This window comes from Podarcis vaucheri, assembly GCF_965113315.1.
Source record: "Podarcis vaucheri genome assembly, chromosome: 7".
Lineage (NCBI taxonomy): Eukaryota > Metazoa > Chordata > Lepidosauria > Squamata > Lacertidae > Podarcis > Podarcis vaucheri.
Genome location: NC_138765.1, coordinates 80,673,642 through 80,701,124, shown reverse-complemented (window position 1 = coordinate 80,701,124; position 27,483 = coordinate 80,673,642). Strand labels below are relative to the sequence as shown.

The window sequence follows — 27,483 nt, the reverse complement described above, 5'->3', positions numbered from 1 at the left end:
CCCCCATCCAAGACTGTTGCTACAGTTCCTGCTTCCCTGCCTGGGAACCCCAGAGTCTGCATCAGGCGGAAATGTGATAGTTGCAGAATACAGTGGTACCTCAGATTATATACGCTTCAGGTTACAGACTCCGCTAACCCAGAAATAGTGCTTCAGGTTAAGAACTTTGCTTCAGGATGAGAACAGAAATCGTGCGGCAGCGGCACAGCAGTAGCAGGAGGCCCCATTAGGTAAAGTGGTGCTTCAGGTTAAGAACAGTTTCAGGTCAAGTACGGACCTCCAGAACAAATTAAGTGCTTAACCTGTGGTACCACTGTATATGCATCCAATGTTATTTTGTGATCTCGGCAATTTCCACTCAATATCCTTCCTGACACAGCTGCAAAGGTTACTCAGGAACCAAAACAAGGCCTTCCGGCCCTTGCATGTTCTTTCCCCCATGAGGGCTAGGAACTTAGATTTTCCTAGGAAAGCTAGAAAATTAAGGATGGGGTCTTATCCCACCCTCCTAAAGCAGTACATGCATGAGGCTGTCATAAGAGACCCCATTGACCGAGTTTCTGTAATACACCTATCTGGATTGCGAGATGAGGCTATCAGACCTCATATGAGAACACAGGAATTTGCCCAAGTCAGACCCATGGCTCTAGAAAACTCAGTACAGTACTGTCAACACTGACTGGCAGCAGGGTTCCAGGCAGGGGGTCTTCCCCCAACCCTACCAGGAGATGTTGTTGGAGATTGAACGTGGAACCCTCTGCACCCTACAGGGTTTGGATTGCATAGATGACGGAGAGGAAATCGCATCTCGTATCAAGGATTTGGAGAACCCGATCACTGGCCAATCCTACCCTTCGTGGCTGGCATTCTGCTAACCAACTGCACCTCTGGGCAAAATGAATCCCACAAAATCAGCCCAGGAGGTGTGGCCTCGCTCAACCAGCATTCTATCGCTCATCAAGGCACTTCCAGATTAGCCCAGAGGAAGGCCCTCTAAACTTCGGAACTCACTGCCACAGGAAACAGGGGTGGCCACCAACTTGGATGGCTTTAAAAGAGGATTAGACAAATTCACGGAAGAGGTGAGGGCTATCCATGGTTACTAGCCACAATGGCTAGGTTTTACCTCCACAGTCAGAGGCAAGGATGCTTCTGAATGCCAGTTCCTGGAAACTTTTATTATTATTATTTAACATAATTATTACAAAATACAAGCAAAATACTGCAAATACATACATACATATATATTTCAGATAAGCACACACATATAAATATAATAATATAATAATATCTTTATTGCCATTTCCCCCTTCGGGGACAACGAAATTACTTAAAAGAACAATAAAAAATAAAAGAAAAAATAAAGAATAAAAAAGAACAAAAAAGAAAAAAGGAAGAAAAGAAAAAAGAAAAAGAAAAAAATAAGGAGAAAAAGAAGTAGAAGAAAAATTGGAAGAATTTCTTCCAAGTTTATTCTACAAATATCTCAATAATAAAATTTCATTGATTGACTTCCATCGCTTACACTGCACTTCCTATATACATTTTAAGCAAAATTGTATTTGTTATTCCATATTTTCCCCATACAATCTCATACAAATATTCTAATCAATAAGTTTTCTAAATCTTTCATAAATCTATTCTAAACACAGCCAACACCTTACACTTGATCTTTGTCTACATAAATAATCATTTAAGCACTTCCATTGTTTCTGGATTATGTTTTTTTGGTTTTTGTCTTATCAAATCAGTCAGCTTTGCTAATTCCAAGTATTTGCATAATTTATTCAACCATTCTTGTTTGGTTGGAACGTAATTCCCTTTCCAACTATTGGCTATTAACATTCTCGCTGCTGCTGCCGCGTGCAAGAAAATATTAATTTTTAATTATTATTTTTTTAAAATGACAAGATGCCAGTTCCTGGAAACTTGGGGGGGGGGAATCCCTCTTGTGCTTGGGTCCTGCTGCAGGCATCCTTTGGGGAAACCTCAGTGGCGTAGCGTGGGGGGTGCAGGGGAGGGCCGAGCGCACCGGGCGCAACATCTGGGGGTTAGGGTTAGGGGGCGCAAATCCACGGGTTAGGGGGTGCAAATCCACGGGTTAGGGGGCGCAAATCCACGGGTTAGGGGGCGCAAATTACTTGCCTTGCCCCGGGTGCTGACAACCCACGCTACGCCACTGGGAAACCTTGGTGACCACTGTGAGAACAGGAGGCTGTGCCAGACTTACAAAATTCTAGATCAATTAACCATTTCCACCGCTTATTTTTGCAAGGGGGCGAGGGAGGATGTAAGTCTGCGAATTTTCCTCCATCGCAGACTCACTCGCCAGAGCCAGATGGTGGGTGTTGGTTTTTTTAAAAAGAAGCAAACCTCAGTAAGCTTTAGAGCAAATCCGTCAGGTGGTGAGCATATGGAAGCTGTCAAGAAACAAATAGGACTCTCGGTATATCATGGAGCCACGAGATCTGCGGGTCGACAGATTCAGCAAGGCTTCCTGATGCCCAGCCTCCGTTATATACAGTGGTACCTTGGTTCTCAAATGCCTTGGTACTCAAACAACTTGGAACTGAAACACTGCAAACCCAGAAGTAAGTGTTCCGGTTTGCAAACTTTTCTCAGAAGCTGAATGTGCTCCATTTTGAGTGTTACGCTTCCAATTTGAGTGCCACACTTCCATTTTGAGTGTTATGCTGAGGTCTGTCTGTTTTTGCTATTTATTTTGCATTTTTGTGGCTTTTTTGTTTTGCTTTTGTGACTGTGTGGAACCCAGTTCAGTTATTGATTGATTGACTGATTGATTGTGTGACTGCAGTACATTAATTGATGCTTTCGTTTTATGGCTCAATTGTCTCGTTAGATAGTAAAATTCATGTTAAATTGCTGTTTTAGGGGTTGTTTTTAAAAGTCTGGAACAGATTAATCCATTTTGCATTACTTTCTACAGAAAAGCATGCCTTGATTTTGGAACACTTTGGTTTTGGAACAGACTTGCGGAACAGATTAAGTTTGAGAACCAAGGTACCACTGTATATTGTTTTAAAATGGGCATTGCTTGCTCTGGATAACTGGATGCCCTTTAGAGTTTCCTCTCCTGGCCAAGCCAATATTTCACTTTCCCAACAGGAGAAAAATGTTTGTCCACATTCTGTTGCTGGGAGTTCTCCTCTCCTCCCAGGGGATGAGAACACCCAGGAACATCACATGGAGGCTTGGCCAATGGCTAGGAAAGGCGTGTTGCAGGAATGCAACAATAAAATCCGCATTGTTTTGACAGTGGGAATGCAAATACTGTATATGATAGGTCACGTCACATCTGACTGCAAATTCCCACATAGACAGGCCTTTCTTCTAGTTCCAATGCAAGAGTATATTGTTTGTGTGGTTGTATATGTTTGTACACGTGTGTGTGTGTGTGTGTGTGTGTGTATACACCCCTGCCCATGCACCCAGACTATACATTTTGCTTAACATTCACCCTTTATTTGGCTTTATTCATTTGTTCATCAAAAAAGCATTCATAAAGCACGTTTTTTTAAAAAAAAATCTCTCAGCAGTGTACAACATTTAATAAAACGGAGCAATGCTGTTAAAATCCAAAATGTAAAGTATGAAAGACAAATATAAAAGCACATAAAATAAATAAGGCCAGGAATCCAGGGGAAACAAACCACAATTATTTTCATGGGTCAGGGTCTTTCCAAGACACCTGAAACAATGGATGGATCCTACTTCACTTATTAAACAACCATTATTATTGCTGTTAATTAACAGCAATAATAATTGTTTAATTACTCAGTGGCTCAGCACAGGCAAAGTGTCTCGGGTTCAGAAGTGGGCGTGGTCAGGAGTAAAAGTGGGTGGGGCAATAGGCAGAAGGTTGGTGGTTCAAGTCCACCCCAGGATTCCTGCATTGGGCTAGGTGACACTTAGGGTTCCCTCCAACTCTACCATTTTATGATTCTATGATTTCAGCCAAGCAAAAGCCAAAGATTTCTTCACACACTCTCTCACCCGTTTCCCCCCCTCTCTCTTTCCTCTGTTCAGAAGCCTGATAACACTTCAGGGATGCATCTCAGCCAAGCAAAAGTATCTGAGGAGAGTTCAGATCTGGGCCACTGAGGGGGTGTGGATTTGGGACAACGGGAGTGGCTTGGAGAGAGTCCTGTGGGCCAGATTGAGAGGGCCAGGGGGCCACATTCAGCCTGTGGGCTGGAGATTCTTCTTCCCTGGTTCAACGCCTCCCGTTCAATCCCACCTTTGGGCCGGCGATTAAATCTTTAACCTCTCTCCCTGTGCCGCCTCCGGAAAAGAGATCTCTCATTTAGTTTCAGATCATTTGGCTGTCAGGAGGGGCAGGCAGCAAAGAGAGAACTCCCAACAACACACAAATCTTTAACTGGAGAAACCAAACATCTCCGGGAGCCAAGAATGTCCACATGACCAGCAATCGCTCCCAGCAATGAGACATTTCTTTCGCCGGGAGAGAACAGCCCAAACTTGCTCAATCTCCAGCGTTGCGTCAACATTGCCCAAACCACACAGACAGAGAAACAGAGACTGTCAGAAAAGCCTGGCTGCTGGATCGAGCCAAAGGTCCCATCCTGTTCTCCACATTTTTCGCCAAAAACAATACGGCGAAGAGATACCTGTCCCAATGTCAATCAGCAGGGAGCTCCGAAGATTCCACATGAAAGAGTGATTTCTCGCAAGGGCAGAACGAATGTTATACAGTGGTACCTCGGGTTAAGTACTTAATTCGTTCCAGAGGTCCGTTCTTAACCTGAAATTGTTCTTAACCTGAAGCACCACTTTAGCTAATGGGGCCTCCCGCTGCCCCCGCGCCACTGGAGCACGATTTCTGTTCTCATCCTGAAGCAAAGTTCTTAACCCGAGGTACTATTTCTGGGTTAGCAGAGTCTGTAACCTGAAGCATATGTAACCTGAAGAGTTTGGATTTGATATCCCGCTTTATCACTTTATCACGAAGGAGTCTCAAAGTGGCTAACATTCTCCTTTCCCTTCCTCCCCCACAACAAACACTCTGTGAGGTGAGTGAGGCTAAGAGGCTTCAGAGAAGTGTGACTAGCCCAAGGTCACCCAGCAGCTGCATGTGGAGGAGCGGAGACGTGAACCTAGTTCCCCAGATTACAAGTCTACTACTTTTAACCACTACACCACACTGGCTCGTATGCAACCCGAGGTACCACTGTATGTGACTCTAGTTTTAAAATGCGAGGGGTGTGCATATTGAACCGGCCGCCTGGGCATAATTGGGGCACGGCGATCGTTCAGATAGAGAGGTGATAGAAAAGCCATCTTCAAATTCCTGAAGGGCTGTCACGTGGAAGATGCCGCAAACTTGCTTTCTGCTGCTCTGGAGGGTAGGACTCAAACCAATGGCTTCAAGTGGCGAGGAAGGAGATTCCAACTAAACATCAGGAATAACTTTCCAACAGTGGGACATTTGACAGAGGGACAGACTCCCTTGTGAGTTGGCGGACTCTCATTCATTGGCTGTTTCTAAGCAGAGGTTGGATGGCCATCTGTCATGGATGCTTTAGCTGAGATTCCTGCATTGCAGGGGCTTGGACTAGATGACCCTTGTGAGTGTGGTGGAAATGTAAGGTAGGAAAAGAATTTTGGGAAACGATATATAATGAGTTGGAAAAAATGTTTACAATAAAAAACAAAACCAAAGCCTTCCTTTTAGGAATTCTTGGTGCCGAAATATCAAGGGAGCAGAAAAGACTATTTATGTGTGTGACCACGGCGGTGGGGACGTTATTGGTCCAGAGATGGCAAGAAGATAAAGTCCCTACCAGAGAAGAATGGCAGATCAAGTGGATGGACTATGCCAAAACGGCTAAAATGACCAGAAGAGTCAGAAATCAGAAAGACCAAAATTTTAAATAGGAATGGGGGAAATTTATCTTAAAAATCATTGTAAACAGTAGGATTGGAATATCACTTGTAGTTTAATGATGAATTTTGGGCACAATGGAGAGTTTAAAGATTTTGGATTACAGTGGTACCTCGGGTTACATACGATTCAGGTTACTGACTCTGCTAACCCAGAAATAGTGCTTCAAGTTAAGAACTTTGCTTCAGGATGAGAACAGAAATCGTGCTCCAGCGGCACAGCAGCAGCAGGAGGCCCCATTAGCTAAAGTGGTGCTTCAGGTTAAGAACAGTTTCAGGTTAAGAACGGACCTCCGGAACGAATTAAGTTCTTAACCCGAGGTACCACTGTATCATAAAAGATGCAGGAGGAAATGATTAACAATAGGACCCACGAAGGGGGAGAGGGGAGTCCAGGAGATTATATGGAATCTTGTTTGTATGTTGTATGTTCGATATGTGACTGTAAAAATTTAATCTGAAAAACCAAATAAATAAATAAATAAATAACACCCTTGGGGTACCTTTCAAGTCTACAATTCTAGGATTCTATGGTCTAATAGTAATACCTTGAATTTGGGCTTGTAGCTGGGTGCCAGCTTACCAGAAGATGCATCTGTTTTGACCGCTGTGAGAACAGGATGCTGTGCTCAGCAGAGAATTTGGCCTGATTCAGCGTTGAGGCCACTGGGCTAGTCATGCGAAAAGGCTCCTTTCAACTCCCATCCCTGAGGCTTTTCTGAGCCACCTTGGAACAATCAGCTGAATAATATACATTTTTTCCTTCACCGCCTCCTCCTCCCCTCACAGCTAAAGAAAAAAGATCCCCACCCTCTCCGGCACTCAGGCTTCCAGTCACGCTGCCTGAACCATCACAGAGAAGGCAGAGAGCCTAGGAAACCGTCCCAGATTGGGAGGGTGACAAGGAGAACTCGCCAAGAGGCCATGGAGCAACAAATGGCAGATCAGATCGGATTTCGCTTCAGAAAACAGCAAGCAGCTCCTCCTCTTCAGTTCTGCCTCAAAAGCAGCACTGAGCGTGCATTAAATGTCATCGCGCACCCCAGCATGTGCAGCACAGAGCTGGGAAAGCCAAGAGTGCCCCTGAGCATGTACAGATCTCAGCTTGCTGCACTGCCTGCAAACCACGGCCTGCTCCCCAACAGCCTTCTCCAGCCTGCCTGACCTCCAAATATTTCGGGCAGATCCGCACTGTACACTTGAATCATGCCCGATGCACATCTGAGTCACCCAACCTCCCCCCCCCCCACAAATACTCCTGGAAACCATAGTTTTCCTTCCCACAGAACTCCTGTTTCCAGCACCCTTCACAAACTACGATTCACACGCTCTGCATTTAATTGTATTCGATGTACAGTGGTACCTCTGGTTACATATGCTTCAGGTTACATACGCTACAGGTTACAGACTCCGCTAACCCAGAAATAGTGCCTCGAGTTAAGAACTTTGCTTCAGGATGAGAACAGAAATCGGGCAGCGGCAGCAGCGGGAGGCCCCATTAGCTAAAGTGGTGCTTCAGGTTAAGAACAGTTTCAGGTTAAGAACGGACCTCTGGAACGAATTAAGTACGTAACCAGAGGTACCACTGTACGTTTTAAGCACATGACTTCTTGGGAACTGCAGTTTGCGGAATGGGAACGCCGGGAGAGGAAAACGACAGTTCTCAAGATTCATTTGTGGGGAAGCCATGTGCTTAAAAAACCTTGTATTTGAATGTGCTTCAAATGCAGAGTGTGAGTCTGCCCTACGACTCCCATCCTCACCCCTCGATATGTATAGTCCTCTCCTCTCTGAATTTGCCCAGCCCTCTTTCAAAGCAATCCTGCGTCCTGTGGCAGGGAGTTCCAGAGTTTAACTCTGTGCAAAGAAGAACTTTTTCTCTGAGTCTTCCAACTTTGAAACAGGGATCCATACCCTCCAGCATTTCTCCGACGGAAATAGGGACGTCCTGTTCCATAATGATAATTATGGTAATTTCATGATTTATACCCCACCCATTTTACTGGTTGCCCCAGCCACTCCGGGTGGCTCCCAACACATATTAAAAACACAATGAAACAGTAAACTTCCCTGCCTTCAGGTGTCTTCTAAAAGTTGTGCTTATCTCCTTGGCTAGGGGTTTGTATAACTCCATAGCCTCCAACTTTCTCCAATGGAAACAGGCACGTCTTAAGGAAAAACAGGACATTTCGGGGTCAAATCAGAAACCGGGACTGTCCCTCGAAAACAAGGACACTTGGTGGGTCTGCCAAGATAACACCCAGCAAACATCAGCATGGCTGAGGAGGAGATTTGAACCCTGGTCTCTCCCAGGCCCTTGTCTCACACTTTGTTTCACCTGCAGATCAAGCAGCTGGAAAATAAGGACACTTATGTCCCTGGAAAATAGGGACACTTAGAGGGTCTGGGGACCTTCCACACACAAAAAACAGGGGCCTTACGCATGAGGTGCGGCCACCCCCTGTGGAATCTTAGAACCATGGGGTTGCAAGGTGTCATCTACTCTTCTTCAGGATCTCTAATACAGCGTCTTGAAAAAATGTCTGTTCAGTCCATTAAAAGGTTTTTTAAAAAGTAAGGGGCCCCTGGAGGGACACGGGTGGCACAGTGGGTTAAACCACAGAGCCTAGGACTTGCCAATCAGAAGGTTGGCGGTCAAATCCCCGCAATGGGGTGAGCTCCCATTGCTCGGTCCCTGCTCCTGCCAACTAGCAGTTGGAAAGCACATCAAAGTGCAAGTAGATAAATAGGTACCACTCTGGCGGGAAGGTAAACGGCGTTTCCATGCGCTGCTGTGGTTCGCCAGAAGCGGCTTCGTCATGCTGGCCACATGACCCGGAAGCTGTATGCCGGCTCCCTCAGCCGATAAAGATGAGCGCTGCAACCCCAGAGTCGGCCACGACTGGACCTAATGGTCAGGGGTCCCTTGACCTTTACCTTTAAAGGGCTCCTGGACGGTTAAGAAGTAGTAGAAGAAGAGTTTGGACTTGATATCCCGCCGTTCACTCCCCTTAAGGACTCTCAGAGCGGCTAACAATCTCCTTTCCCTTCCTCCCCCACAACAAATACTCTGTGAGGTGAGTGCGGCTGAGAGACTTCAGAGAAGTGTGACTAGCCCCAGTCAAAGGCGACTCTGGGGTTGCGGCACTCCTCTTGCTTTCAGGCCGAGGAAGCCAGTGTTTGTCCACAGACATCTTTCCGGGTCATGTGGCCAGCAGGACTCAACCGCTTCTGGCGCAACGGAACGCCGTGACGGAAACCAGAACGCATGGAAATTCCATTTACCTTCCCGCCGGAGTGGTACCTATTTATCTACTTGCACTGTTGTGCTTTCGAACTGCTGGGTTAGCAGGAGCTGGGACAGAGCAATGGGAGCTCACTCTGTCATGGGGATTTGAACCGCCGACCTTCCAATCGGAAGCCGAAGAGGCTCAGTGGTTTAGACCACAGCGCCACCCGCGTCCCTGGGTGGTCCATGAATGTGAATAGGGCACTGTGCCCTGCACCCCCAACCTCAGCCAACCCCTGCCTGCCTGCCTACCTCCTTACTTACATCCAGTCCTGGGGCGATGGCCCTTTCTGTCTTTCCTCCTCTTCAGTCTCAGGCTTGCCCTTGAAGAACTCAGCAGGAGGATGGCGGACTAAACCAGGATGCCAGTCACTGCCTCTGAATCTGCCTACTGCTGCTTTACACCCCACCATCTGCCACTGGTCCAGCACCTGCTATTAAAAAATATATCTCCAAAGTCAAGGAGAGCTCCTCATCTTCCAAGCGAGTGTCTTCCACTGCCAAACAACTCTTAAGAAAAGTTTCTCTTAATGCTTAACCAAAAGCCACTTCCCCTGAAATTTGCACCTGCTGGCTCAAGTTCCTGCTTCGTTGGAGCAACGGAGACCAAAAGTCTACTGCAACTTCTGCCCTTCAGAGATCAGGAGGCCAAGGTTGTGTTTCCCCGAAATCTTCTCCTCTCCAGTCTAAAGCACAATCACAGGACCCCATTTCCCAAGACCCTTTAATGCTAGATCTATGTGGAAATCAATGCAATCCTTTTAAACCCAGAGAGGGGAAGAGTTGGGAAAGGAGAAACTAAAGATCAGAACGGCTGGAATGAGGTGTGGGAGACTGTCGATTTCAGATTCTCAGGGTTTTTTTTTAACATAAGATCTCGCCAGATCAGGCCAGTGGCCCACCTTGTCCACCACCCTTTGGTCAAACCAGGTGCCCCGATGGGAAACACGCAAGCAGGATTCGAACGCAAGAGCCGTCTCCCCACACCCCACAGTTTCCAGCAACCGGTATTCAGAACCGTGGAAGCAGATCTTAGCCATCCCGGCTAGTAATCATTGACAGTCCTCTCCTCTTTGAATTTGTCCAAACCTCTTTCAAAGCCATCCAAGTTGGGAGCCATCTTTGCATACTGTGGGAGGGAGTTCCACAGTCTAACTCTGGGCTGCATGAAGAAGGACTTTCCTTTACTTGTCCTGAACTAATATGAAAGCTTGGTTCTGTTTGCTTCAGCCAGAAACGGAGACCAAGGATCCCTGCCCCCACAACAGGTGTCAATTTACTCAGCAGTGCCAAGCTGCCTACTGTTGAGTCACCGAGCTCAGTACTGTTTGCACTGACTGGCAGCAATGAACCTCTGAGTTTCCAGGCAGGGGACACTCCCAGCCCTATGCAGAGATGCCGTTGAACCAGGGCCTTCTGCACTCCTAGCAGATGCTCTGCCGTTGAGGTTCCAACTTTTTCCCAGACACTTAATCTGCGCACATTTGAGTTCTACTTGAATGGTCCTCTTCTCATTCCTTTGCCATTTTACCCTCTTGTTTACACTTTATTTCATTCATTCATTTGCCCTCTGCACCCATAGGTGCGTATATACAGGTCTGCCAAATAAGGGTAACGCATTACTCGTCTGACGGTGTGACTTAAGTCCCCATAAGGTTTAATCAATCTGTTAGTCACCACCAACCCAATAATTTCAAGCACATTTTGTAAGCGGAGGTGCCATGGACCGCTCTCATGTTGTAGCTTCGTGTGATTAAACTACAGGTCCTTTAGTTTCTTAAGAGTTTTGGGAATTTCAACTCTGTGAGGGGTAAACTACAGTTCCCGGAATTATTTTGGGAGGTGGAGCCATGTGCTTTAAACTTCCCTTAAACGTTTGGTGTGAATTCAAATTTCAGCAATCTATGCCATCGTTTCTTGTTACCCCAGAACAACCCTGTTCCTTCCTCACTTATTCATTGTCCCTTTAAAGGTCTATCTCTCGCTCTGGGGCTTCATCGCCACTTTTCCTAGGTAGGGAGCACTGCGCCCAAGTATTCCCCCCCCCCTCCATGGGGTGTTCACGCATGCCGCCTGGCCATGGCTCCCTCCATCACCTGAATTCCCCCATCCCCTGAAACTCGCCCGCAGAACTGCCCCCTGTCCCCAAAGCGCACACCCGTGCTCCCTGCAAAAACACATCCAAAGATGAAGAGGGAAAAAATCCACACACTCCCCTTCCTCGCTTCCTCTCTCCCCCCCATCCCAAGACGGGATTGATTTACATGCACCCCAGCAGGGTTATATATAAACCGAGTCTCCGTCAAGCGCCCGTCAATTCTGCTGACCTCGCAAAGGTCACCAACGTCCCATTGGCCTTGCAGGGGGTGCATTATATGGTGGCGTGGGGCTTAATCTTTCCGCAAGGGGCAGGAGGCGAGGGTAATTTTCCGAAACGGCTTTTTTAAAAAAAAATATATTCTAGCCTTGCTTTTATGCACCAAATGCGAGGGCATTTTGGGGGGCCCGTTCTGCCACGTGCAGACACCCTCTTTTATGGTCCCATCTTAAAAATCTTGGAAAGGGGAGGAGAGAGAGAAGGCAGTTTGGGGAGGTTTGTTTTTGGGGGGGAGAGAGAGAAAGGAACCACATGGTCTCGGTCCATATTGCCGGCCGGATCTAGCCTCCGAGTGGCCTTCCCAGAAAGGAGTCTGGAAAGGTCAAAGAGGGGGGGTCAGTCCACTTACCCCCCGCAGCTCTCGCTGCTCTTTGTTGCGATGTTACAAAGAAGCGGTCTGTGGCAGCAGCCCCACGGTGTGGCTTGGGAGCCCAGCGCCTTCCTCTCTCCGCCGCCAATCCATGATCAGAGGGCGCATGGATGAGTCCGGCTAAGCCTCCTCGCCACTGCCTGGCCTTCCGTCCATTGCTGGAAAGGAGATCTTAGGCCTTGTCCGAATTGTGACCAATGTGGTACTCGGTCCAGACTGCACACAGAGAGAGAGGCAGGGAGGGAGCTGCCTCCAGCCGCCCCCTCTCTCGGTCACTAGGAGCAGCCGAGAGCTACCAGCTGATCCCAGAGCTCTGAGGCTCCCCCCTATAGCAGCCGTGGGCCTCTCCGCCTCTCTCCAGGCTCCATAGAGCTTCTTTGGCCATGAATATTCAGGAGGAGAGGGAGGCTGGACCACAGAAGCCTCACGTCAGAGGACAGAGGTGGAAGGTCTCTGCACAAGCCACCGCTCTCTTCCCCACTTTCTCTCGCTCTCTCTTTCCTCAAAGAAGGCCCGGCGAACGCAAAAGGCTGCGAAACAACAGTTTGGCACTTGGTTGGGAGGGGACCCTGAATTTTGCAGTTCACAGACCCTCCAAGTGTCCTGAATTTCCCAGGGACAGTCCCGGATTTACAGGAGCTGTCCCGGTTTCTTATTTGATCCCAGAATATCCCGCTTTTCCTTAGGACGTCCCTATTTTCACTGGAGAAATACTGGAGTTATACGGGGTCCCCGAGACAAAGAGATCAATAACTAGACAAGCTTTAGAAGAAATCTGAAGGCAGCCCTGGAAAAGGAAGGGGGTTTTTTGTTTGTGTTTGTGTTTGTGTTTGTGTTTGTATTTGTTGTATTGTATTTGTTTTCTTCTTCTTCTTTATTTTGACAAAGTAAGGTAAAGGTAAAGGTACCCCTGCCCGAACGGGCCAGTCTTGACAGACTCTGGGGTTTGTGCGCCCATCTCACATCTATTGGCCGGGGGCCAGCGCTGTCCGAAGACACTTCCGGGTCACGTGGCCAGCGTGACAACGCTGCTCTGGCGAGCCAGAGCCGCACACGGAACACCATTTACCTTCCCGCTGGTAAGCGGTACCTATTTATCTACTTGCCCCCGGGGGTGCTTTCGAACTGCTAGGTGGGCAGGCGCTGGGACCGAGCAGCGGGAGCGCACCCCGCCGCGGGGATTCGAACCGCCGACCTTTCGATCGGCAAGCCCTAGGCGCTGAGGCTTTTGACAAAGTAATCATAAATAAATAAGAATGAAAAGAAAAATGGCGAAGTTTTTTAATGTTTAATGTTTAATGTTTCGTTCTGTTTTTATATATGTTGGAAGCCGCTCAGAGTGGCTGGGGAAACCCAGTCTGATGATGATGATGATGATGATGATGATGATGATGATGATAATGATTATTATTATTATTATACAAGGCATCCCTATTTCATCAGAGAAATGTTAAAGTTAAGTACGAACCCCATGTTTGATGTATCGATTACTGGTTTTGTGGGGCGCTGGAAAAACGTGGGAGTTTCACTGCAAACACTGTAAAAAAAAACACCCTGCAAAACCTTTCAATGCACCCTTGAAAATCCACAAGCCTCTGAATTTTGCAATGCAGTACTCTGGCCTACAAATGGATCTAAAGCACTGGGGTGAAAAGTGTGCAAAAATACATGGATTAGGGAAAATAGCATGAGAAAGGTTTGGAATAATTGCTTTGCACACACACAAAAAGCGAGCGTGTTGCATACCAAAATATGGATATGAGGTGAAGTTGTGTTTGAAACTGCATATATTAGGAAAAACACAAGAATATTATTATTGCTACTGTTATTATTAATTACCTGCTCTTAGCCCTAAGGTACCTGAGTGGGCTACAACCATTTTCAAATAGTTTGAAACAACTGACAATCACATATGTTTCAAATATTACTTTTTATTGTTGTTATTTTTTATTATTTTAAATAATTTTAAAAGTATTTTTATTGAATTTTATCCATACAACCCAACTAACAGAATAGCAGTTTGTGAGACTAACACACAAAAACCCAGCCAAACCAAAGCTGGCGTGGGATGTCATATTCACAAGGAGAAATGATGAGGCTGATTTTCCAGATATTTGATAAGATACCAATACAGTGGTGCCTTGGTTCTCAAACATAATCCGTTCCGCAAGTCTGTTCCAAAACCAAAGTGTTCCAAAACCAAGGCGCGCTTTCCAATAGAAAGTAATGCAAAATGGATGTCCATTCCAGACTTTTACAAACAACCCCTAAAACAGCAATTTAACATGAATTTTACTATCTAACGAGACCATTGATCCATAAAATGAAAGCAATAAACAATGTATTGCAGGCACGCAATCAATCCATCAGTAGCTGAACTGGGTTCCGCACATTCACAAAAACAAAAAAGAGACACAAAAACACAAAATAAACAGCAAAAATAGGCAGACCTCAGAATAACACTCAAAATGGAACCGTAACACTCAAAACGGAGCACGATCGGCTTCCGAAAAAAGTTCGCAAACCGGAACACTTACTTCCAGGTTTGCAGTATTTGGGTTCCAAGTTGTTTGAGTACCAAGGTGCCACTGTAGTTAAGCAGCGCGTACCACCATAAGAAATGAGGAATGTGTTACACACCAAACTTGCAAGATATACAGAAATATAAACCTATGACTGAAACAAGGAGCACCAAGAGCCAAAAGCTTTATATTATGTCAAGAAAAATTCCCAACCACTTCAACGTTACTTATCCCAATTCCCCGAGAGGCTTGTGGAAGAGACAAATGTAAATTTTCTATGTCTTCAATAAAAAGCCGCTTTGAGGTTTCCTGTTACAATTAAGCGGGGAATAAATCTTATGGCATAAATCAAGGCAAAATTGATTGGTATGATTGCGCAATGGCTTTCCTCTTTTGCAATATGCAAAAACTCAAGAAATGTACTGTTGGTGTACGTCTGTCTCGAGAAACATTGGCATGCACCCAGTGGTGTAGCGTGGGTTGTCAGCACCCGGGGCAAGGCAAGTAATTTGCGCCCCCTAACCCCTAACCTGCCGCCGCTGCCAGCTTCTTGCTGCTGCCTGGGCTGGTCTGGTGTGGTTCTCTCCCACGCTCAGCGCTGTGCTGGGCGGCCGCTGCACTGTCCCTCCCACTGATAGTCCCTCGCTCTCTCTCCGCACCGCACGCCTGGCACCCACCCCCTCCACAGTGGGCGGCAACCCAGCGGCTCGGATCGGATTCGCACAGCCAGCACTGCAGTGAGAGAGAGTGAGTGAGCCAGGTAGGGGCAGAGAGCTGAGAGTGCGACCGCGCCCACCCCCCGATGTTGCGCCCGGTGCGGCCGGCCCCCCTGCACCCCCCACGCTATGCCACTGCGTGCGCCTCCAGGGCTATAGTCAAAAAGCACACAAGCAACCTCCCCCCGGGGGCAAGCCTGGGTGGTCAAGGAGGTCCTTGGCCTTTTCTTCTCCCGAAGAGATCCCGCAAGGCAGCAGAGAAACTGGATCAAATATATCTATGCTAGGCAACTTGGACTCTGCCCCATTTTAGGTGGAAGTGAGGTTACAGGGAACCAGACAGAGGGCCTTCTCGGTAGTGGCGCCTGCCCTGTGGAACGCCCTCCCTTCAGATGTGAAGGAAATAAGCAGCTATCTTCTTTTTAAAAGACATCTGAAGGCAGCCCTGTTTAGGGAAGTTTTTAATATTTAATGCTATATTGTTTTTAACACTTGAATGGAAGCCGTCCAGAGTGGCTGGGGAAACTCAGTCAGATGGGCGGGGTATAAATAATAAATTATTATTATTATTATTATTATTATTATTATTATTATTATTATTATTATTTAGGTACCTTCCTGAGAGAGAAAAATCTCTTGGGTAAGAACAGCCTTCCCCATCTCTCTCTCTCTCTCTCTCTCTCTCTCTCTCTCTCTCTCTTTCTACTCCCTTCTTCCCTTATCCACCAGCAACACCCAGCCAAGTCTTAAGCTCCTTTCTGACATGTAGTGACTGTCTCCTTCCCAAACCTGTCATTTCATCTTTAAAAGCAGGTGTGCTAAGATTATCTGGGTTTTATTTCTTAAAATGCCACCGTGCGTTCCTGGTATTAGCTGCAAAAAGAGCTGCGATATAGATTTTTAATTTGCTTTTAAAAAAGTAAAAATCCATCAAGGGAGAGATCAATGGGGATTTGAGGCACTTCCTTGATCAGATAGCCCGACCTGAGCAACCCAATAGGTGGATTACGCTTGCTGGAAGTCTGTGTTAAGCAAGTGAGACTGTCAGAGTAGCGAGGCAGGAGTGGAAGGGGAGGCAGTACAGAATCATAGAATTGTAGGGTTGGAAGGGACACCAAAGGTTATCCAGTCCAACCCCCTGAAATGCAGGAATTGCAACTACAGTGGTACCTCAGGTTAAGTTTTTAATTCATTCCGGAGGTCTGTACTTAACCTGAAACTGTTCTTAACCTGAAGCACCACTTTAGCTAATGGGGCCTGCTGCTGCTGCCACGCCGCCAGAGCACGATTTCTGTTCTCATCCTGAAGCAAAGTTCTTCAACCCGAAGCACAATTTCTGGGTTAGTGGAGTGCGTAACCTGAAGCGTATGTAACCCGAGGTACCACTGTACAGCATCCATGGCAGACGGCCATCTAGCCTCTCCTTAAAAACCTCCAAGGAAGGTGAGTCCACCACTTTCTGAGGCAAAAGAAATGAAATAAGACAGAATCAAGCAGTGGAGAATTGGCACACTTCCTTTAGGTCAGTGTTTCTCAACCTTGGGTCCCCAGATGTTGTTGGACTACAACTCCCATCATCCCTGAACTCTGGCCTTGCTAGCTAAGGATGATGGCAGTTGCAGGCCAAAAACATTTGGGGACCCAAGGTTGAGAAAGGCTGCTTTAGGTGATAACCATAGTGTCCAGAGGCGGTTGGAGAATGGATGGCGGCTAATGGATTGAGGTTCAATCCTGACAAGACAGAAGTACTGTTCTTGGGGGGCAGGGGGGTGGGCTGGTGTGGGGGACTCCCTGATCCTGAATGGGGTAACTGTGCCCCTAGAGGACGAGGTGTGCAGTCTGGGACTCACAGCTGTCCATGGAGACGCAGGTCAATTCTGTGTCCAGGGCAGCTGTTTACCAGCTCCATTGGTACGCAGGCTGAGACCCTACTTGCCCGCAGACTGTCTCGCCAGAGTTGTGCACGCTCTGGTTATCTCCCACTTGGACTACTGCAATGGGCTCTACGTGGGGCTACCTTAGAAGGTGACTCGGAAACTGCAATTAATCCAGAATGCAGCAGCTAGATAGGCGACTGGGAGTGGCCGCCAAGACCATATAACACCTACATTGAAAGACCTACATTGGCTCACAGTGTGTTTCCAAGCACAATTCAAAGGGTTGGTGCTGACCTTGAAAGCTCTAAATGGCCTCAGCCCAGTATACCTGAAGGAGCGTCTCCACCCTCATCATTTAGCCCGGTCACTGAGGTCCAGCACAGAGGGCCTTCTGGGGCTTCCCTCCCCAGGCACCAATTAATGATGCAATGCCGCTGTCTGTCTGTTAGGGATTCTTGAGCTGTGATTCCTGCATTGCGCAGGACTGGGCTTATTGTGTTCCCATTGCAGCTCTACAGTTCTAAAGGTAAAGAACCCCTGACAGTAAAGTCCAGTCGCAGACGACTCTGGGGTTGCGGCGCTCATCTCGCTTTCAGGTCGAGGGAGCCGGCGTTTGTCCACAGACAGCTTTTCCATGTCATGTGGCCAGCATGACTAAGCCGCATCTGGCAAAACCAGAGCAGCACACAGAAACGCCGTTTACCTTCCCGCCAGAGCGGTACCCATTTATCTCCTTGTACTTTGATGTTCTTTTGAACTGCTTGGTTGGCAGGAGCAGGGACAGAGCAAGGGGAGCTCATCCCGTCGTGGGGATTCGAACCGCCAACCTTCCGATCCGCAAGCCCAAGAGGCTCGTGGTTTGGACCACAGCGCCACCTGCATTCTATGCTTCTATTATTCCATGAATACTAAGCTAGATAAACCAATCAGAACCATGAGGACTGGGATCTTGCTCTCCTTTTAAGCAAAGCACCATAGCTCCATAGTAGAGCAGCTGCATTGCTTTATAGATGATGATAGATAGATAGATGATAGATAGATAGATGATCGATCGATCGATAGATAGATAGATAGATTAGATAGATAGATGATAGATAGATAGATAGATAGATAGATGATAGATAGATAGATGATAGATAGATAGATAGATAGATAGATAGATAGATAGATAGATAGATAAATGATAGATAGATAGATAGATAGATAGATAGATAGATGATAGATAGATAGAAAGATAGATAGATGATAGATAGATAGATAGATAGATAGATAGATAGATAGATAGATAGATTAGATAGATAGAAGATAGATAGATAGATAGATAGATAGATAGATAGATAGATAGATAGATAGATAGATGATAGGTAGATAGATAGATAGATAGATGATCGATAGATAGATAGATAGATTAGATAGATGATAGATAGATAGATAGATAGATGATAGATAGATAGATAGATAGATAGATAGATAGATGATAGATAGATAGAAAGATAGATAGATGATAGATAGATAGATAGATAGATAGATAGATAGACAGATAGATAGACAGATAGAAAGATAGAAAGATAGATGATAGATAGATGATTGATAGATGATTGATAGATGATTGATAGATATAGATATAGATATAGATATAGATGATATAGATATAGATATAGATATAGATATAGATATAGATATAGATATAGATATAGATATAGATATAGATATAGATATAGATATAGATGGATGGATAGATAGATAGATAGATAGATAGATAGACAGACAGACAGACAGACAGACAGACAGATATTTGGTTTTCAGATTAAAATTTTACACTCACATATCCAACATACAACATAGAAACAAGATTCCAGAGAATCTCCTGGATTTCCCTCCTCCCCTTTATGGGTCCTATTGTTAATCATTTCCTCCTGCATCTTTTATAATAATCCAGATCTTTTACCTCTTCGTTATATCCAAAATTCACCATTAAACTACAAGTGATATTCCAATCCTACTGTTTACAATGATTTTTTAGATAAGTTTTCCCCTTCCCTTATTAAAATTTTGGTCTTCCTGATTTCTGACTCTTCAGGTCATTTTAGCCATTTCTCCATAATCCATCAACTTGATCTGCCATTCTTCTCTGGTAGAGCACCTTTGCATCCAGAAGGTTTAACCCCCCGCAACATTTACAGGCAGGGCTGGGGGGGACGACCCTAGAGAACTGTTGCTGCCAGCCAGTGCAGGCAGTATTGAGCTACAAGGTGCTGACTCAGGGCGAAAGATCAGAGGACACGCCTTTGGTCTCCCCTGCCCTACCCCAAATTACAAGGACATCCCCACTAAAATCTGGCACTTAAATCTTCCTCAATCCTCGACTGTCAACAATCATAAGCTGTTTTGCCATCAGAAGCTGGGAAGACAAACCGGGCAAGCCAGATCGACAGCCCCGTCTGGATCCCACCGAGACCTTACGCAACAACATGCCTGGTTATAACCAGCTGGTTGGTTTCGGCATTTAAAAGGAACTTTTGTTGAACTCGCTTTGTGCAACCTTTTTCCGTCAAGTCAGGGCTCCCGGCTATTTTCCATGCAGCTGAGGTTCCCTTGTGTGTCTCGTTTCCACCAGCCCACTACCCCCCAAAATGAAAATCCAAAATAGGTGCCAAGAAAAACAAAATAATTTGTTACCGTCGAAATCAATGAGAATATCAAGGAAGCGTGCACATAGGACAGCTCTATGGAAGAGCCATAGCTCAGGGGTACATTTCTGAACACTATTCAATGTGTCGGTGCTGACCTTTAACGCCCTAAATGACTTTTAGCCCTGCATACCTGAAGGAGCGTCTCCACCCCCATCGTTACGCCCGGACCCTAAGGTCCAGTTCAGAGGGCCTTCTGGCAGTTTGCTCGCTGCAAGAAGCCAAATTACAGGGAACCAAGCATAGGGTCTTCTCAGTAGTGGCGCCCAACCTGCAGAATGCCCTCCCACCAGATGTCAAGGAAATAAACAACTATCTGACTTATAGAAGACATCTGAAGGCAACCCTGTTTAAGAAAGTTTTTAATGTTTAATGTTTTATCATGTTTTTAATATTCTGTTGGGAGCCGCCCAGAGTGGCTGGGGAAACCCAGCCAGATGGGCACATAATAATAATAATAATAATAATAATAATAATAATAATAATAATATACATGCAGAAGGCTGCAGGTTCAGTCTCAAGCATCTATCTCCAGGGCATGTTCCCTGCCTGGAACCCATGGGAGCTGCTGCCAGTCAGTGCAGACATTGCATAGCCCGCTGACTTGTTACAATGCAACTTCGTATGTTTCTGTTTAAATCAGCCCTTTTTTCCCAGAACCATGAGGACTAGGATTTTTATTTGTTTTCTGCTTAGCATACAGCAGGTTCCATTTTCAATCCCCATTGTCAATATGTAGGGCTGGGAAAGACATCTTGCCTGAGATCCTGCACGGCTGCTGCCGGCTGGAGTAGGAAATACTGAGCCGGATGTATCAAAAGTCAAACCTTGTGTAATTCGGTTTCCTGGTCCTCACACATATGCGCCAGAGATTTCAGTAGACATTGCGAACATGAGGTTGAGAAACTCTGCGTTCTGCTTTGTTTAAAAGGAAAGCCAAGGTTCTTGGACTGATGAGCAAGCCAGCTTATTGCTTTAACCAAAAGGTCACGGCAACATAAGATTCGAAGGAGAGGGCCTGCTATCAGGAATGCACAAAAATAATGGTGTCTCTCATGTAGCAATGACTGCAAGTTTGCAAATAAGTCCAGAATTATTATTATTATTAAGGCTTCAACAAGAAATGAAAAAAGGAATATCCTAGAAGATCACGTATAGATCACATTAATCGACTGCAAGCTAAAATAAATCAGAAAAGGAAAAGGGTTATAGATTTCCTTGCCTGGGGAACGACTCTCAGTCACCACAGGAAACGTTGCTTATTTACAAGCCCATCAACATGCTCCTTACAATGCAGAGATAGATGGGAACAGCCTTTGCATAAATGATTCCTTCATTGAAGGGGGTTGGACTAGATGGCCCCTAGGAACCTCTTCCAACTCTGAATTAGGGCTTGGATGGTGCAAGGCTTTTGTCGGCCCGGCCGGTAAAGCAGTAGCCCGCTGTTTGCCTGCGTATTTCAAATCCTTCGATGCTGTGTTTCATCAGAAAAGGTATGAAAAGGAAATTAAACCACAAAATTAAACAAAATCCTAGGATCATAGAATTGTGAAGTCCGGCTACTGATGCAAGGAAAGGCACCCTTTCTGCTCCAAAACAATTGCACATAAGAATATGAGCACATAAGAAGAGACTGCCTGACGGATCAGGCCAATGGCCCACTTAGACCCGAGTCCTGTTTTCACAGCGACTGAACAATCGCCTGTGGAAAACCAGCAAGCAGGATTCGAACACAAGACCAACTCTCCCCTCCTGCAGTTTCCAGCAACAGGCATTCAGAAACATTGCCGCTTCCAAGTGTGGAGGCAGAGAAGAACCACTCTCGAGTAACAATACACAGCCCTCTCCTCCAGGAATCGGGGTGGATCTACACGCAGGGGAGGAAACTGCTATAAGTAAGTCAGAAATTAAATCGTTATAACAAAAGGGGGGGAACGCTATGTAAAAATCGCATAGAATTTTTCTTGCTCTCCATCGCCATCTGGTGTTGCATGTTTATAACGAATTCAAAACGGGTTTTTTTAACTCATGTAGCTGAGTCCCAAGGTCTAATCCTCCTTTAAAGCCATCCAAACTGGTGGCCAGCAGCACACCAAGATTTCGGGGGCCCAAATTGTTATGGGAGCCCCTTCTCAACCAGCCACGAGGTCTGGGTAACCCCTGTTATCAAACTAATCGGAATTGTTCTACGTCTGATCACCAAATCTTTACAGCATCTGTGCCACTGACTCTCAGACTTTTCGATCGTTGTGTTGTTGTTTAGTCATTTAGTCGTGTCCGACTCTTCGTGACCCCATGGACCAGAGCACGCCAGGCACTCCTGCCTTCCACTGCCTCCCATAGTTTGGTCAAGCTCATGTTGGAAGCTTCGAGAACACTGTCCAACCATCTCATCCTCTGTCGTCCCCTTCTCCTTATGCCCTCCATCATTCCCAGTATCAGGGTCTTTTCCAGGGAGTCTTCTCTTCTCATAAGGTGGCCAAAGTATTGGAGCCTCAGCTTCAGGATTTGTCCTTCCAGTGAGCACTCAGGGCTGATTTCCTTAAGAATGGATCGGTTTGATCTTCTTGCAGCCCATGGGACTCTCAAGAGTCTCCTCCAGCACCATAATTCAAAAGCATCAATTCTTCAGCGATCAGCCTTCTTTATGGTCCAGCTCTCACTTCCATACATCACTACTGGGAAAACCATAGCTTTTACTATACGGACCTTTGTTGGCAAGGTGATGTCTCTAGTTTTTAAGATGCTGTCTAGGTTTGCTTTTTGATTGTTGTAGATATAATCAAAAAATAATAAATAAGTAAATAAGTAAATAAACCAACTGATTTGAGTTGCGCAGCTCAAATGGGGTCACTTAGACCCAAACATTTTAAGCAACAGGCGCTGAATTTGCTTCTGGGGCCCTTCCAGGATTAGGGCCCCTGAAGCTTAAGCTCCATTAGTTTCATAGCAGATCCTCCGCTGTTGCTGGCCATCACTGCCTCCAGTGGGAGAGAGTTCCACTGTCTGACTTCACGCTGCATAGAGAAAGTTTTCCTTTCCTCTGTCCCGAATCGTCCAACTTTCAGCTTCAGCTACAAGTTTTAGCGATACGAGAGTGGGAGGAAAACTTCTCCCATGACCTTGGGGTCTCAAATTTCAGTGGCGCCCTGGGCAACGCCAAAATTCAAACACCCTTCCTCTCGCCTTTTCTATTCTCCATCATAGTTGCAGTGCCCCTGAGGCTGCACGCCCAGGTCACCCTCCCCTAAATCCGCCTCTGTCCCTAGAAGGATCCCTGTGCTCTTTTTCCCCAAGCCACAACACCACACCCTTTCCAAAAACCAACGCCCCACAGACATTTATTTCCTGCATTGTTTTGTAGACAACAACAGAAGCCCTTCCCTCGCGAACTGGGCATTTGAAAATCGGGAGCGTCCAGGAGAAATGAGAAAAGCAGAGGCATGCTGGGAAAAATAATAATTCTGGGAGAGGCTGGGAAATCTGGAGGGGCAAACATTCTCCTCTCCCTGCAATTGCCTGCTAATTGTGTCGGGCACCTGTGGCTTTAAAAGCTGCTTGATCTGCAGGCGAAACAAGGAGTGGGGCAAGGGCCTGGGAGAGACCTGGGTTCAAATCTCCCCCTCGGCCATGATGTCGCTCGCTGGGGGTCACCTTGCCAGACCCTCACAAGCGTCCTTGTTTTCAAGGGACAGTCCTGGATTTACAGAAGCCGTTCTGGTTTCTGATTGTATCCTGGAATGTCCCACTTTTCCTTAGGACATCGCTATTTTCATCGGAGAAATGTTGGAGGGTATAGAGTTATGTGAGACACACACACACACGAGCCAAGGAAATATGTAACTGTACAACCTTTAGAAGACATCTGAAGGCAGCCTTGTATAAAGGTGGTTTTTTTAAATGTTTAATGTTCTATTATGTAGGAAGCCGCCCAGAGTGGATGACGTAACACAGTAAGATGCGCAGAGTATTATTGTTAATATTATTACTATTATTATTATTATGATACGATCCAATAATCTTTATTGTCATTGTCCCATACAGAACAACAAAATTGAAAAATCGACATAAAACATTGAAAACCCAACGAGCCTGCTATCCCAGCTATCCCAACCCTAAAAACTCTGATACACCATTTTTAAATACAATATACTCCCATAGAGACTCCTTACACTGCATTTAAAACCAAAATCGCATTTGGGTAGAAACTGTTTCTCAGGCGGCTAGTCCTAGTCTTTATAACCCTGTACCTTCTTCCAGAAGGCAGAAGCTGAAAGAGATCATTTCCGGGATGCGCACTATCCTTGCACTATCTCTGCAGCTTTCTTATGGCACCTGGAAGCATAGATTTGATCCAAGGTGGGAAGAGTGCACCCAATTACTCTCTCCGCAGTCTTTACAACCCTGGACAGCATTGTTTTTCCCCTGACCGTGCAGCTCCCAAACCACACACAGAGACCATAAGTTAATACACTCTCCACGGTACAATGGTAAAATGCCATCAATAGGTCCTTTGAGAGATTGTTTTTCCGGAGGAGTCTCAGAAAATATAACCTCTGCTGTGCTTTGTTCACCAGGTCTTATTATTATTATGGGATGCGGGTGGCGCTGTGGTCTAAACCACTGAGCCTCTTGGGCTTGCCGATCAGAAGGTCGGCTGTTTGAATCCCCGCAACAGAGTGAGCTCCCGTTGCTCGGTCCCTGCTCCTGCCAGCCGAGCAATTCAAAAGCACACTAGTGCAAGTAGGTACAGTTGCGGTGGGAAGGTAAACAGTGTTTCTGTTATGTACTGATGTTCTCAACCTGGGCCAGCAGGGGGATACTGTAGATATTTATGCAAATGAAGGATCAAAAGTGACGTTCAGTGATTGGATAGTTTGTATGCAAATGAAGGATTGAAAAGTGACATTCTGTGATTGGATAGTTTTAGAAAGTTGCAACAGTTACAATTGTTCTGGAGCTCTATATAAGCAGGCTGGCTGAGCTCCTCAGTTCAGTTCTGTTCCAGCTTACAAATAAAGAGCTGCTTTGGAAGAATCGCTGTGTCATCTGATATGTCCACCCACAACTTAACAGTTTCTGTGCGCTCTAGCTTCCATCACGATTTCCCATTGCGCCAGAAGTAGTTTAGTCTTGCTGGCCACATGACCCAGAAAGCTGTCTGCGGACAAACGCCGGCTCCCTCAGCCGGAAAGCGAGATGAGCGCCGCAACCCCATAGTCACCTTTGACTGGACTTAACTGTCCAGGGGTCCTTTACCTTTTACCTGTTGTTTTTATTATGGAACAGGATGTCCCTATTTTCATCGGAGAAATATTGGAGGGTATGCCTTGGGGACCAGTTGCAGTGCTTCTCTTAGCCTAACCTACCCTGCAGGGTTGTTGTTGTGGGGGCAGAGAACCATGGACGCTGCCTTGAGCTCCTGGGAGGAAGTAGGCAGGCTATAAATGCGATAGATACAGAAATAAAGAAGACGTAAGCAAAGCAGGGAGACCTGTGGCCATACAGAAGGTGCTGGACCTCACTTCCAGTCATCAGGCAAGAAGGGGTGTGGCTAGAGAAAGTTCCAGGGGCTGGATAAAGAGGTCCGGGGGTCCCCTTTCCAGCCCTGGGTCTGGGCTCATCACCCCTGATCCCTAAATTGTACTGAGCTCCGTGTGGCCTGCCTGGGGATGCCCCGCAAACATGCATGGATATTTAGTGATTCTTGCATGAGACGTGGGGCGTGGCTCAGTGGCAGAGCACCTGCTCAGCATGCAGAAGGTCTCAGTTGCCGGCAGCATCTCCACATTGGACTGTGAAGGTCTCTGGGCAGAAAGTCTGCAGAGCTGCTGCCAGTCAGTGCAGGCAATACTAGGTTAGATGGTCCAAGGGTCTGAGTCAGTGTAAGGGAGCTTCCCATGGACCTGTCTTTTCAGGAAACAGGTCAATGGCAGAACACTTACCTGGCATGCCGAAGGTCCGAAGCTAAAAGACCGCTGCTGCTGGTCAGAGCGGGCAGCACTGGGCTAGACTGACAATGTGAGACACAGCCATACAAACTTATTATATTATATTATATTATTATTATATTATTATTATATTATATTATATTATTATATTATATTATATTATATTATATTATATTATATTATATTATATTATATTATATTATATTATATTATTATGTTTTTATTTTATTTTATTTTATTTCCCGCTGTTCCCCTGGAACAGAGTCAATCCAGGGCACATTTTACAAAGGGGAAACAGAGGCAGATCTTAGCTCGGACCCCCTTTGTCCGAATCCTAGGGTTGACATGAGCTGCCAATGGTTGCTCCTTGCTGGCTGAACAAAGAGCACTCTGCACATGCTCAGGCATGCTCCCTTCTCTTCTGTCACTGGGCCAACAGCTCCGGGCCTCAGCCAGCTAGTCTTTAAGAGCCTTCAAGAGCAGCTCAGTGGCAGAGCCGATTTGCAAGCGGAAGGTGCCGGGTTCGATTCCTCTCCAGGTAGTAGAAAGCTGCCTGCTGCTTAACTCCGAACAAGGCAGCTTCCCAACTCAGGCCTGAGCCAAAAGCATATCCAAACCCGCTCTGAGCTTCGGGGTGGGGGAAAAACTACAAAAAAATAATTGCTATAGACAGAGAGAGAGAGAGAGATGCTCAGTTTAGAGCAGAGACCCCCTGAAATTCAGCAGGGAGCCTTACCTGTTTGTGGTCCTTTGCAATTTCCCCAGCTTGTATCCTGTCTTTGCCGCTCCCTCCAGAGACTGGAGCTCAGGTGAGGCAGAAATGCAAACTGAGTCAGCTGGGCGGGACTCAGGTCGGGTTCCCAGAAGGACAGCGCAGCTCAGAGGTGGAGCACCTGCTTTGCATACAGAATGTCACAAATTGCACGTGGTTAACTATGGTTAAGGGACGTGAGTGGCGCTGTGGGTTAAACCACAGAGCCTAGGACTTGCCGATCAGAAGGTCAGCGGTTCGAATCCCCATGATGGGGTGAGCTCCTGTTGCTCAGTCCCTGCTCCTGCCAACCTAGCAGTTCGAAAGCACATCAAAGTCAAGTAGATAAATAGGTACCGCTCCAGCGGGAAGGTAAACGGCGTTTCCGTGCGCTGCTCTGGTTCGCCAGAAGCAGCTTTGTCATGCAGGCCACATGACCCAGAAGCTGTACGCCGGCTCCCTCGGCCAGTAAAGCAAGATGAGCGCCGCAACCCCAGAGTCAGTCATGACTGGACCTAATGGTCAGGGGTCCCTTTACCTTTACCTTTACTAACTGTGGTTAAGGGACGTGGGTGGCGCTGTCGGTTAAACCACAGAGCCTAGGACTTGCTGATCAGAAGGTTGGTGGTTCGAACCCCCGCGACGGGGTGAGCTCCCGTTGCTCGGTCCCTGCTCCTGTCAACCTAGCAGTTCAAAAGCATGTCAAAGTACAAGTAGATAAATAGGTACCACTCCAGCGGGTAGGTAAGCGGCATTTCCGTGCGCTGCTGTGGTTCGCCAGAAGCGGCTTAGTCATGCTGGCCACATGACCCGGAAGCTGTACGCCAGCTCCCTCGGCCAATAAAGCGAGATGAGCGCCGCAACCCCAGAGTCAGCCACAACTGGACCTAATGGTCAGCTGTCCCTTTACCTTTACCTAACTGTGATTCCAGCATTGCTGGGGGGCTGGACCCGATGGCCTTTGGGGGTCCCTCTTGAACCCGCCATTCTATGATTCTGTGTCCTAGATAGGGCAGGG

General features: G+C 46.5%; 1 protein-coding gene across 6 annotated transcripts in view; it reads right to left on the bottom strand.

The window, feature by feature from the left end:
• ARHGEF10L (Rho guanine nucleotide exchange factor 10 like) overlaps positions 1-12,227 on the bottom strand; it is a 129,979-nt gene extending 117,752 nt beyond the window's left edge. The window contains exon 1 of one of the 6 annotated variants that reach the window (XM_082229798.1): positions 11,938-12,227. Coding sequence is in view for 5 of the 6 variants with exons in the window: in XM_082229795.1 (XP_082085921.1) it covers positions 6,506-6,601 (96 nt within the window). In the remaining variant the exon portion in view is untranslated. Of the gene's footprint in view, positions 1-6,505; positions 6,644-11,937 lie in introns of those variants that run through there. The other 5 variants (XM_082229795.1, XM_082229797.1, XM_082229796.1 and 2 more) reach the window with 5 other exon arrangements.
• Positions 12,228-27,483: the final 15,256 nt, after the last annotated feature.